We start from the raw sequence: 14,113 nt of genomic DNA on the forward strand, positions 1-14,113 counted from the left end.
GGTCTTCCTCCGTTCAGGCCTGACACTCTATCTACTTCACCACCCAGCTGCTGGCATGATTCTGGGGACAGAAACAAAAATGAAACAATCCCTGCCTTCCAGGAATTTACATTCCACTTCTGTACTCCCCTCCTGTAGCATGCTCCTGAAGGACAGGGCCTGTTTCATTTTTGTTGATTTAAAAATGTCAGAGATACAGCTAATGGCTAGGATCAGGACTTTCTATTGATCTGATTTGATCTCATGTGTCTTCCTTTTAAGTCTAGCCTAATTTCTTTTCACGGATAGTGACTAGACCTGTGATTTCATTGATCTAGGGAAGTTCCAGGTGAGGAAAGTCCCTATATCAATGCAAGTCAGCAGCCTCTCCTACTGAAATGGTGTCATACTCAAATAGAAACAGGAGGCCACTGAACTATATATAAGGGTCCCTGATAGCATGCTGACTTAGAATACTACATCCTCACATTATTTATGTTTTATTGTATTTTTATTTATTTTGTTAACTATTTCTCAAATACATTTTGATCTGATTTGGGCAGCTTTTGGAGTGTTGTGGGCCTGCTTGATCCCTCTGACCTAAAGCACTGAGAAGTCAAGAGACTTCTTCAGGGACATGCTATCAGCAGGTGTCAGAGGAGGGACCTAAGCCCCAGTTTTCCTGGCTCCTAAGTCAGTTCTCTATCTTCTCCATCTTCCTTTTTCAGGCACAGGTCAATTTTTGTGATGACGGTGGAGTAAGGAGCATGGCTGGCTGAAAATGAGGGGCTTGGCGGCTTCAGAGGGGGGCACTTCTGTCCACTCTTGTTTCAGTGCTTTTGGTGTGCCCCAGGATAAAGTCAAAACCCACAGGGTAGGCCAGCACTTCTCAAAACTCTGTTGTTTCAAGGACGCCAAAAGAGTTTTGGGGACTTTCAGGGAATCGTGATTTAAGAGCCACTGGGTTAGGCTCCTGAAGATAAGCAGGATGTAGGAAAATCCAAGTCATTTTCCTCATTCTTTTTTCTCTCTTTCACCCAGTTCTACCTCTATCTTTCCTAAGGGAACCTCCAAAAGGAGAGCTTAGAGGGGCATAACGAATTGGGAGTTGCCATTATATAAGAATTAGGGCAACTAGGTCTTGCAGTGGATAAAGTGCCCTGCCTGGAGTCGGGAAGACTCATCTTCCTGAGTTCAAATGTGGCCTCAGACGCTTACTGGCTCTGTGACCCTGGCCAAGGCACTTCACCCTGTTTGTTTCAGCTTCCTCATCTGTAAAATGAGCTGGAGAATGAAATGGCAAACCATTCTGGTATCTGTGCCAAGAAAACCCCAAGTGGGGTCATGAAGAGTTGGACATAATTGAAAACAAAATTATATAAGGATTAGAGGTTTTAGAACTGGAAAAGTCCATGAAGTTCAACCTTATTTTACAGATGAATTGAGGGCCAGAGAGACAAGTAACTTGCCCAAGGTCACACGGGTAGGTGGTAGGATTTGAATTCAGGTCCTCTGACTCCACTATGTGAAACTAGGGAGCTTACATTCCCCAACTGAGAAATGGTCAAAGGATATGAACAGGCAGTTTTCAGAGGAAGAAATTAAAGCTATCTATAAGCATGTGAAAAAATGCTCTAAATCACTACTGATTAGAGAAACGCAAATCAAAACAACTCTTAGATACAACATCTCTCCTGTCAGATTGGCTAAAATAACAAAACAGGAAAATGATAAATGCTGGAGAGGATGTGGGAAAATTGGAACATTGTTACATTGCTGGTGGAGTTGTGAGATGATCCAGCCATTTTGGAGAATAATTTGGAACTATGCCCAAAGGGCCACAGGAATGTTCATACCCTTTGACCCAGCAATACCACTTCTAGGGTTGTATCCCAAAGAAATCACACAGGTGGGAAAAGGACCCATATCTACAAAAATATTTATAGCAGCTCTTTTTGTGATAGCTAAGAATTGGAGATCAAAGGAATGCCCATCAATTGGGGAATGGCTGAACAAGCTGTGGTATATGAAGGTAATGGAATACTATGGTGCCATAAGAAATGGGGATGATGTGGACTTTGTAGCAACCTGGAAAAACCTACATGACATAGTGCTGAGTGAGCGGAGCAGAGCCAGGAGAACATTGTACACAACCACAGATATATGGATTCTGTGAGGACCAACCCTGACAGACTTCGCTCTTCTCAGCAACACAAGGTGCAAGGACAACTCCAAAGGACTCACAATGGAGAATGCTATCTACATCCAGAGAAAGAACTATGAAGTTTGAATGCAGATTGAGGCACACTTCATGCTAGCCTTTTTTTCCTCTCTTTTGTTTTTGTTTTTGGGTTTTTTTTTTGGTTCTGTTTCTTCTTTCTCATAATTCATTCCATTGGTCATAATTCTTCTCCACAACTTGACTAGTGTATAATTCAATGCGAAGTTATACATGGTAGTTATATAAGATTCCGTACCGTCTTGAGGAGGGAGGAGAGAGGGAGGGGAGAAAATCTGGAACTCAAAATTATGTAGAACCGTGTGTTGTAAACTAAAAATAAAAAAAAAGAAAAATAAAAAAAAGAAACTAGGGTGCTTAGTATACTTGCTCCTAAAGAAGAAGAAAGTTGCCCTCTTTGGGAGAGAAAAATCAGTATGACGGGAGATAGGGAGGGAGAAAACGTTAGACTCTGGAAGGTTCATTTGACTAATAGTAGTATGACCTACTCCAATCTTTTTAGTCACTGCAGTTTAACCTGCTCCTATTCCTGGAGAGATTCAACGACCCTCCTTCCCACCCCACCCCCACCATTTTTATTTCTGAAAGGAGTGGGCCACATTCTGGGGTGAATTGTTAATAGCTACTGCCACCTAGTGGCTTCTCCTCCTCCATCACTCCATGCACAGAGGAGAGCCCAGCAACACTGGGCCCTCTGGCTTCTTAACATTGCCAGGCATAGAATGGATGAATGGTAGAAATGGAAGAAACCTTGAAGATCAAGGGTGGGTCTTGGTCTCTCTGCCTCTCTCTTCTTCTCCCTTTCCTCCCATCTCTTTCTCTCCTTCTCCTTCTCTCCCTCCCTCTCCTAGTTTGGGTCTTCTCTCTTCACCACATAAGATTGAGCTTAAACACTGCTCCCCCCTTTCCTTTCTTTACCTCATTCCCCTATGGAACAGAGAATCTATTATCAGCCTGAAATCAACACCTTGAGTTTCCGGCTTACTCTTTTTTCCTCTCCAAAACAGGGTGAGCTGGAGGCTTCATGTGCCATGCTCCATGACAGTGACCTTCCATCACCATCCCCAGGGGCTGAACCCAAACAATCCACTTTAGAGAAAAGTCTTCAGAGCCACCCAACTTCCCCATTTTTCAAAATGTAATGTGTGGAAAAGATGATCTAACTGGAAGCCTATCTGCTGGAGGTTTAGGTGCATCAGGCATCGGGAAAGGAGGACACTGAAGACTGATTACTGGTAGTCCGATGTTGACTAAAGTGCTCCTTCCCCCCATTATCTCCAGGGCCACCACTGCCACTGAAACCACCATTGCCAGGGTTGGACACAGATGGATGGTCGAATAAATAAATAAATGAATGAATGAATAAATAAAGGAGCCTGTTGAAGACCCTTCAATCTGCCAGGAGGCCAGTCCTCATAGGGAGCTGTCCACAGCTATTGCTTCATTTCAGTGAGGGCCAGAAGCCAGAAGAGGGAGAAACCAATAACAGGGGGTGTTTGACAAAGGAAGCCCGTGTTTATCTGCAAGGAAGCATGCCTGGTTTCCACTGGCAGGCTTGCCACTTTCTCTGCCCGCACCTTTACTTCCCTACCTGTGAAAGAATTTCTCTCCTTTGACCAGGAAGGGGGATAAAGGGAGATAGCTGGAGCAGGCATAGGGACATTGTTAGAAAATTATATCTGCCTGTGCTGGAGGCACCTTGTTTTGCTGTTGTCCAGCTCTTAGTGACCATATTTGGGATTTTGTTGGCAAAGATACTGGAGTGCTTTGCCATCTCCTTCTCCAGCTCATCTTACAGATGAGGAAACTCAGGCAAGCAGGGTTAAGTGACTTGTCCAGGGTCACCCGGCTCCACAGTGTCTAAGGTCACATTTGAACTCAGGTCTTCCTGACATCAGGCCTGGTGCTCTATCTACTGTGATTTAAAAATGAGATCAGCAACTTCAATTCTCCTTCTCTGTTACAAATCCTTTCCTTCCGCCTTTCCTATCTCTCTCTCTACCTCTCTGCCTTTTTGTCTCTTTCTACCTCTCTCTGTCTCTGTCTCTCTGCCTCTCCCTCCCTCCGTCATCTTTCTTGCCCAGGCTGGAAGTGCAGTAGCCTCTTGGGCCTGATCAATACTGATTAACTTGCTCTATTCTCCCAACTTGGGCCAGTTAACTCCTCGCTAGCCAGTCTGAGGCCTCCTACTCCCTTGAAGCTCACCATGTTGGTGCTAAACTTAGTGTAAACACCTGGTCAACTTTAGCACAGGCAGCTCAGAACTCTTGAATTCAAGCTTCTCCAGCACAGGGACTGAAGGTATTCTCCATCACACCCAGTTCTTTGTTATAATTTAATGGGAAAAGAAGTGAGGCAGAAAGAGCACTAGATTCAGAGCCAGAGGACCAAGGTTCAAATCCTGAGAATGCCTCTTATTACCTTAGTAGTCTCTCAAGGACTCATTTTCCTCATCTACAAAATGAATGGGTTGTAGATAATCTCTAAGGTTCCTTCTGCTTCTAGATCCAAAATTCTATGATCCTAAGTGAGGAAATATGGCTCAGGGAATGGAGCACCAGGAAGACCTGAGTTCAAATGTGACCTCAGACACTTTGGAGCTGGGTGACTCTGGGCAAGTCACTTAACCCTGTTTGCCTCAGTTTCTTCATCTATAAAATGAACTGGAGAAGGAAATGGCAAACCACTCAAGTATCTTTGCTAAGAAAATCCCAAATGGGGTTATGAAGACTCAGACAGGCCTCGACAACAACAACAGGAAAGGTAAGGTTGTCTGGTAGAAAGATCAATCTTAAAAGTGTCAGGGGGGGAGAGGATACATTCTGAGGTGAAGGTAGGATTTGTCTTATGACTGTTTCACATCCCATTTGTGCCCCCAAAGGGCAGATTGGAGAGGACACATGTTGTAAGTCCTCGAGGTGAGAGGGAAATAAGAATTTGCTTTTATAAGGTGAAAGTTGAAAAGACGTTTTTAAAACTCTCCATGGTCTCAACATCTGTAGACACTTTGGATGCAATATATGAAGCAACATGGCTGGTACTGTTTTTCATCCTTTGTTCTCAAAGAGGACCAAAGACATCATGAGGGTGATGTCTCAGCTCTGCCTCACTTAAACTCAATTCACACTCAAGTCAAGAAGGCAGCATGGTGGGTGAGTAGAGTGCCAAGCCTTGGGTCTGAGTGCTGCCTTTGATCTCTTACTCCACTTAAGTGACTCCATGGGCATCACTTCACCTTCAGTGTCCCAGGCAACTCTTTGACCCTAAAGTTACAATCTAATCAGCTCTGATGAATGCCCTTGTCTGGACCCACTCTCCACTGCCCTCCACCCATCAAAATTCAAGTGTGAAGCATTTTTAGGAAACATGGTGTGATTGGGAGTCAAAGTACCCAGTTCAAATCTCAATTCTGCCACAGAGTGACTTGGGTAAATCACTCTAAAAGTGCTCTCCGAGATCTCTGCTAGTGCTCATGTCTATAATCTTTTGAAAGAAGTGAACAAGGGAATGGGTTCTTCCAGTGCTCATGTGAAAGACTTCCCTAAGAAGAGCAGCAGCTCACAGCTGAGTCCTCTTTAGAGAAGGACAATAGGATCGTAGATCTAGAGAAGGAAGGGAACTCAGAGGCTACTGAGTCCAGCCCCCCTCCCCTCATTTTTACACAATAAGGAAACTGAGGCACTGGGAAGTTAAGGGATTTGGCCCTCAACAGTAAGTGTGAGAGGTAGGATTTGAACTCACACCCTTGACTGTAGCTATAATTCAGGATATGTTCAGGAGAGTCCGGAGTCAAGGCTTCGAGGACTGGCTTGAGTTGCTACCCGATGGGCATAGGAAAACAAGATCCATCTTTGTGCACCTCCCTGCCAAATTCTCAAATTTGCCTTTTTCTCCTCTGGTCTCAGAAATGCAAAGGCCCACTGTCACCCTATGAAGCCCCATACCAAACAAAGGTGGTCCACCCTTCTTCAAGCCAGAAGATGGAGATAACATCTTTCCAGCATCATGACTCCTCTAGACTACCAGGTCTTCCTCTGGGAGGCCCTCAACCACCCACCCACCCACCCACCCACACACCCACGCATGCGTGCACCCCATTTGAAATCTGGTGACCTAGTATAGCTCATACTCATCAAGCCTTGACAAACCATTGGGTTTGCCTCCATCAATCAAGGCTGGTGAACTGCATCCTATTCCATGGCACAGATAAAGTATATGTAGGTGGTCATAAGGGGTCCCAGGAGAAAGCATGGCCTAGCTTTTCAGTCTTGTTTCATATTGCTCCCCTTCATGCCCACTCTGTTCTGATCAAGCTGGCCGGCTAGCTGCTGTGCACACCTGACATACACATGTACATACAGATCTTCCACCCCTGTGCCTTTGCGAGGTGGTCTGCCGTGTCTACAGCGTACTCCCTTCTGCCTCACAGGATCCCTATCTTGCTCCAAAGTAGCCCGCCTCTACACAAGACCATGCCTCCTGATCTCCCCGGTGGTTCACATTCTCGCCTTTTCGAAATAACTTAAAATACATTTTCTATCTACTACTTGTGTTCATTTGTATCCCTCTAGTAGGGAGCACACTCCTTGAAGTCCAGAACACTTGTTTTTCCTTTGTTTCCCCATCGTGCCTTGTATAAGGCCTTTATGGGATTTAAGATTTCATTGGTTTAGGGAGCTGCCAGTGGGAACTTCCCCTACCAATGCCCCATCAACACTTCCTAACTCTCTGAGAGATGCTTACAGTGCTGAAAGTTTTAGTGAAAACTGTAAGTGGTAACATTTGAACCCAGGTCTTCCTGCCCTCTCAGACCAGCACTTTACTCACTAGGTATTACACATTATGAATGTCTGTTGAATTGAATTTGGGATGAATCCAAACCAGAAACAAACAAACAAAACAATCCCAAGCCCATCTCTGACGGAGGATGAATTAATTGACTAGTATTTGCTGATGAAGGAAATGTCTTTCTGTATGATGGGATAGGACGTTTTACTGAGAACTCTGTTCTTTCTGCAGAGAATGAAAGGAAGGAGACCCCATATGTCTGTATTCACAAGCAGGAGTTCTCTGGATAGGGGCCCATACCTGGCAGGCTTCATCTTTCTTCCACTTCAAAGGCAGATGTGAGATACTCCTTTGGAACAATCCCGATGAGGTTGTTCAGTTCTCCTACCCACCAGCCGTACATGTTATACTCCTGAAAGAGAGGGAGGAAAGACAATCACTGCTGGGATCTGGCCATGATGCTGTCTGTCCCTTACAACATTCTCATGGGAAAACTGAAAGGTGAAAAACAGATAGAGCATTTAAGTGTTCGCTATGTGCCAGGCACTGTGCTAGCCCTTGGGGATACAAATACAAGCAAGTAAAATAGTCCCTGCCCTCAAAGGGCTTATATTCTAATTGGGGATAATGCATAAAGGGGAGCTGGAAAGGGGAGAGGTAGCACCCAAGCAGTGGTCTTGTATGGAGTTGTTCCAGAAGAGGCAGTGGAGGCCTGGTTCTGGGCAAGATGAGGCGAAATCTTGTTTTCAGAATCCAGCATCATCCCAGGGTCAGAGTCCAGAGTTCTGGTGGGAGGGAGGTGAGGGTGATGGCTGGAGTATGGGAGCTGTCCAATCCAACCTCCTCATATTAGGTTAAGAGTTAACTGATTTTCCTTTTGCTGCACACCTGATAAATGTTTAAAAGTAGGGAATCCAGGTCTGCCTGATTCAGATCCATTGCTCCTTCCACAGCCCCCTGCTACGTCTTCCAAGTCTATTCCAAGTCAAACAACCTGGATGTTTTCAGCATTGTCTCTTTTTACTGCCTACTTTCTTGATCTCTGGGATTACATTTATGCAGCGGAAAGCTGTCTCTCTACACCTGCTGGGGTTATTGAATTATGACCCATCACCAAGGTAATGCAGAGGCTACGCTCTTAGATGAAGGTTTGACATTTTTCTAAAGAGCAGACTTAGTTATATCTCTGGTAGTTTCCCCTGGTGATTGAGTAGGCTTACAGCGCCAAGGTAGGTGGCAGGAAGAGAGCAGCTGGAGCCATCCCTGGAGACAAACAGTCTTCTCAAATGACTCCTCCAGCACCAGAGAAAAGCACACTTTCGCCCAGAGGGGTTGGGCCTGAAAGTGCTGGGAAATATTTTCTTTGTTGTGATCAGAAGCTCTTAAAAGAAAAAATGTGCCCAAACTAATGCTTTCTGCCCACCCCCTCCCCCCTTCCTTTCCCTCCGCTAAGTCTAAGGTGACCTTGTTTGGAGGTACAAGGAGATCCCTCTTCTGGGCTTGTCTGTATTGTCTTAACACTTTCTTCCTCCATCCCACGCTACGTTGACTTGGTTGTATAAGAGTTAAGCCCTGCTCTATTCAGTTATCTCTGTAATTCTGCTCTGTGCTATCCACCTACCACCTAGCTGTAGCACTCAAGTCCATGGGGACCCTTCATCTCAATACCGGAGGAAGTAAAAACCATAATCTTTAACCCTTTCACCACCTCATAAGGAAGGGGTGGGAGGCTTAAAGTAAGTACAACGTGGTTTGAGATCTTCCTGATCAAAACGGCTTACCTACTTGTTATAGATTTGGGTTTTACCTGCCAGATACTGTCGCATGCCTGCTTTGGGAGCTCAGGCAGGGCCCTAGGCTTTTGCTTCATGGGCTCTCCCTTAGATGATGCTGGGTCAGTGGAGATTAGATCTTGGGGAAGCTATTCTCTGTCAATGAAAAGAAGGAGCAAGCAGATGAAGCTCCAAAGGGCAGCGCAGAGGTGCCCTGCTCCAAGTTAGTGTTGTTTTGCTGGAGGTGAACACTGGACCCTACTGTTTTCAGATGCAACAGCATCACCACAGTGGCAATAACTGAAACGAGTGGAAAAAGCCCTCAGTCCCTGAAAACAAAAAGAAACGTACAGCAATGCAAGAAGGATAGCACTGAGCCTCAGAGACTACATCCTGCCATCAGGGCCTGGGAACTTAATCTGGGGACCTAGTGGGCCCAGAATCTGCCTGCCTCTTTCACATTTTGTCCCTTGGCAGAGTACCAGAAGGGCTATGGGGCTGAGATGTTTAAAGCATGAATGGAGAAAACTGAGCTTTTCCTTCACTCTCCCCCCACCCCCCATGCACTGCTATAGCCCAGGCAGAACACCAAGAGGTATTTTAAAATAATTTCTGCTTTGATGAATTGCTGGGGAGTCCACAATTGCTCATAATCAAAGGGAGAAAAATGCAAATTAGATCCGGCCGAGCACGATCACCACCAAACGTTTATTTCACTGCACAGTGCCAGAAAGAATTAAAACAACATTAAACTCACAGCAATCATGTTTAAGCCCTCGTTTCCAAGTGCCAAATTGCACCACTCTGGATCATACAGATGTTCGTTAATTATGCTAATTTTTATTAAACTATTAAAACGAAGAGAACACTGGCTCAGCCAGGCAGACCCCAGCGCAGGGTGAACCCTGCTCCTGTCTGGAGGTGTTAATTTACTCGAGTTTAGAATGAAGTTGCTGATTCTTGTGTTTTAGTTTTCGAGTAGCAAGGGAGGACAGGATTCCTGGAATCAACAATCCCACCATAGTCTGAATTTTCCCCATCTGGATACTGGGAAAGACTGGACTATAAGCTAACATTGCGGAGCCCCTTAACCCTGAATGGGGAAGTGGACCCTCACCCACACCAAAGGAGTGAGCACCATGCCTCAACTGACTGTTACAAGGCATTAGGGCTCATGTGTTTTAACACACAGGTCGAGGTAACTCTTCATGCACATAGGTAGTCATGTTATCCCAAAGTCTGGCACTTTTATAACTCAGAGATGTCAACCACAAAGGTTCCCAGGTGAGACTACAACAGTCCAAACATTACTTCCATAGCTGTCCCTGTTTCCGGCCATGCTACATTTTTACAAGCTTTTATTTTAATGAATCCTCTCACCATAAAAAGCTTTAGGCTCAATTAACCTCTTCCCAGCTCTTCATTCACCCCGTGCCCCTCCTTTTACCCAAATAATGAAAGAACTGGAAAAAGAATGGCTATTTGGTTCCGGTTATCTCTGGCTGGAGGACAGAGCAGCTTCTGTATGGAAGAGCAACCTGAAATAGATGCAGTCCTCCTCCTTCCTCATCAGCAACCATCAACAGTGTTTATGGGGGATCGCACATTCCCATAAAAGGATTTATGCAGCTAATCTCCATCAACAAGGAAAAAAAGCCCCACCAAACCTGCCATAAAAAAGAACAGCAAATTCTATAAACAAAAAAGCAGTATGGCCACCAACAACGGGCGGATCACACAGCTTGAATCTGCCTCAAGTGGTTTCCCTGTCGCTCTTTATAGCTTCAAGACTATCACGGACCTCCTTAGTGTTCCTCCTGTCACAGGGCCCTGAGTCCCTGTGTGGTGCTGCAAATACCCTGTCAGTAGGTGTCAGGGGATATCAGGGGAAAAACAGCAGGCGCCCATCATAAGCCTTAAAAGAGATTAAATACCCCCACTACGTGATTGCTACATTTTAATTTCTCTCCTCCCTGCTGGTTCCTATTTGTATAATCTCTTACACTGCTCCCCTGGAGTAGCACAGACATGACCTGGAATGACCACTCTGTCCTGGGATGAGAATTCAATTTCCAGGCTCAGTGAGTCTTGGGTTGTTCCAACAAAAGGCATTTTTCTATCCTCCTTTAGGGTAAGAGGAAAAGGAAGCCTCTGTGGTCTTGGAGGCCTGGGCCTACCTCATCAATCCAGCCTAGGCTTGCTTTCTTGGGGTGAAAGGAGAGTCTGAATTCTATGTTTCCCGGCTTGGTTTTCCCAGTGTGATTCGTGGCTTCCACAATGAGTTTCATCTTCCCTGCTGAAGGGACCATTTCTTCCTTGGCACAACAGACAACTAAGCTGGTTTATTCCTTCTAGACAGTGACTGGAAAGTCGTGTCTTTTGAGGGCTTCATTCCAAACCCACAAGATGGTTTCTGGAATGGGTTACTTGACAGTCTCATTGCTCTTGAGGACATTAATGACAAAAACTTCCTTCCTGGAAATTCTCTTTCCTCTCTAATGGGGTTCCCCTAGGCCTCAATGGGATAGAAGTCCCTGCAAATTTCTTACATCTTTGTACTTTTAACATCCTAAGCTCATTCCAGTAGGCTTTGTAAACAACATGATTCTACTACAGGAGAACAATTGATCAGTTCTTAACACAGAAAATCAATGACTCATTGATATATGTACAGGAAAGGCTAATCAATCACAGAATTATTGGTTTATGATTGCTTATTTCTCTTATTAGTGGTGGTGTATCATATATTATCATTAGGTTTTTTTTTAACAGAAAATTCTAATTTATAAGCAATGCTGATTTTGTGTTATTCTGGAGTTGGATTATCATTCTGGGTTGGCCAAGAATTTTCTAACTTTTAAAATCCTGCTTGGTACTGGAGCTATTTTGAAAATTTATTGCCTTCTTAGGATGTCAAAAATTAAATGAAGCCAGGGCTCCATGATAAATACCACCCCTCTAACTTCTGAGAAAAACAAGGCTGGAAGGCAGAATGACTCACTACAGGCAAACAGGTGCCAATTTCCCGGCACAAGTGGTTTTACGTTGAGTGTTTTCAGAGGGAGAGGGGAAATGGTCAGCTGGGTGGTCAGTGATTTAGGGGAAGCTGGAGCCTATGAAAGGTTCAGAGCTTTGCATTCTGTATAAACCTCTGGCAGCTTGGAGAGTTTGCCAATCAGCCTCACTCCTTGTCTTGGGTTCTTGGCAATCGTGTTCTTCTCTTTCATTATTCAGAGTTTTGGTCTAATAAATCATAATAAAAATGAATTATTAACATTGCTCTGTTGAACCATTATTTATTTGTTGTTACCGGGAACTTGCAAAACATAATTCTGTGAACTGGTAGTGGATGGTTCTGATGTGCCAAAGTCTGGTAAGTGGACTGTTGGCCAAGTGCAGTCATGGGGCAGACAGATGTAGGTAGGTATCTAATAGCATTTACGTACAAAGGCATACAGCAAGGCTGGGTAGGGCGAGTAATGGGTGGATCTGAACATGTACTTAGACGAAAAAAGAATGTTTGAGTGCTTCAAGGGAGAGGAGGTCAGCCTCCCGAGTCTAGAGTTTCTCCAGTAATGAGTAAGTGTTGGGGATGTGAGATCCATAGAGATGATTATGGTGTCTGAAAGCTCGAACTGGATGTTTACAGAGTAAGGTACATGACACACGGTGAGTTTTCACATGTGTGCATCCCGAAGAAAGGAAAACACAGGGCAGTGAAGTTCAACGTCCAGGCTGGGCTTATATAGATACATCAGGGAAGGGAGAGGGAAGAAGACACTCCAGCCGGACCCTCAAGGAGAGGGATGGGAGAACTGGGAAGAGAGGTGAATATATTCACGGCTAACCAGGAGGGCCCAGCAGAAAGAACGGCATTCAGGAACAATAGGGAATGTACCCATTCGGTCGGAGCCGACAGGATTGCCATGCCATGTGAGACTGTCGTATTAATATGTATTCCATAAACGAAGCAGCTCCCAGCTTTGCGCGGCTCTGTTTTGTTCTGACCGCAGTACCAGCCTCAGGCACCACAACACAATTTGGGAACAATGTGACGGAAATGTTTAATCTGCTCGGCCCATCTGTGCTGCGTATTTCTCCAGATCTCCCTGAGAGAGGCGCCTCGAATCTCCACTTTGCCTTTAATATTCTCCTAAATCACCTCCCGACTGCACTTCAAGGGCCATTGCTACAATATCACAGGTTCATCTAAAGTGCAACGAAAGGGGGGGGCGGAGGCTGGGATATTTTTTATTTTAAAATAATTTCAGAAGATTGTCTTTTCCGGTAACAGTATTCCCCCCCCCCGCCCCCTTTTTAAGAACGTGGAAAAAAAAAGTTATTCTACTGTTGCCGTAAGGTTATTGAGGCTGTTTGGTGCAAAATAGGACAGGATGGAGTGAGATCGTTCTCTGAAGAATTATTTTTATTAATCTTGATTCTCTCAATTGGAGATGGGGGGCAGGAGGGAAGCTCATTTTCTCATTTCCCTCTCCCGTGTACCTTGGGCATGTGGTGCTTGCATCTGGGGTTTGTGCCTGTCGGCTCTGCAGTCTTTGGCAGCCTGGGCCAACAGGCCTCACCCTGCTCTAAGCCAATCACCTTGCCCTGGGCAGGTGCCCTTGCTTCACTGCCAGGTCACTGTGCCTTGACTTGGGAAAGGACAGGGCCCGCCACTCCAATTTTAACTCAAACTGTTTTCCTTTCCCCCTTTCGGAAGCGCTTTTTTAATGATCCCACTCTCTGATTTTTCTTGTTTGCCACAAAAATCTTCTCAGGAATGGTGATGGGGGAGGGTGGAGTTTCAGAACCCAAGGTGGGTATTGGGGGGAGAGGGAGAAGAAACATGTGAGGTCACCCCCATTTCTGAATAGAGACAAATGGAAGAGGAGTGAGGCAGGGCCCAGGAAATTAGGAATTCTTTTGCACTGCGAATTAAAGAAATGAATAATTTAATCCTTAAGATTGTTCTGGCGAGGGGAAGGCAACGTCCCAGTTGCGAAGCCCTACAGCCTGTCGGTGTGTTACATCATCTGCACACATCGGCGTTTCCATGGCAACCCCTTATAGCTTCATTTCCTGAATCCCTCTAGGGGGTGTCACAGCCAGATCCACCTGCTTTTCACCCTACCCTCAGTGGGGTCATGGCGAGGTCGCCAGAATAAATGAACGTGGATACTAATGATGTGTTTACTGGCTGTTTATGCTCTGTGTGTGTCAGGGGCACTCACATTTAGAGAGCTCATTATGGCTGCAATTAGAATGCACCATCGCTAGATATTTAACTCCTTTTTCTTTTAAATTAGCATTTTAATAACATTCTTTGAGCAGAGAA

The 14,113-nt window shown here is 45.1% G+C and overlaps 1 protein-coding gene across 1 annotated transcript in view; it reads right to left on the bottom strand.

Annotated features, from left to right (window-relative positions):
- The window catches only part of SKAP1 (src kinase associated phosphoprotein 1), a 374,118-nt gene that overhangs the window by 13,517 nt on the left and 346,488 nt on the right, over nt 1-14,113 (bottom strand). The window contains exon 12 of the mRNA XM_036755929.1: nt 7,307-7,418. Within this exon, the coding sequence (XP_036611824.1) occupies nt 7,317-7,418 (102 nt within the window). The 3' untranslated portion in view covers nt 7,307-7,316. The remainder of the gene's footprint in view (nt 1-7,306; nt 7,419-14,113) is intronic.

The sequence above is a fragment of the Trichosurus vulpecula genome, chromosome 4 (assembly GCF_011100635.1).
Source record: "Trichosurus vulpecula isolate mTriVul1 chromosome 4, mTriVul1.pri, whole genome shotgun sequence".
NCBI classification, from domain to species: Eukaryota; Metazoa; Chordata; class Mammalia; order Diprotodontia; family Phalangeridae; genus Trichosurus; species Trichosurus vulpecula.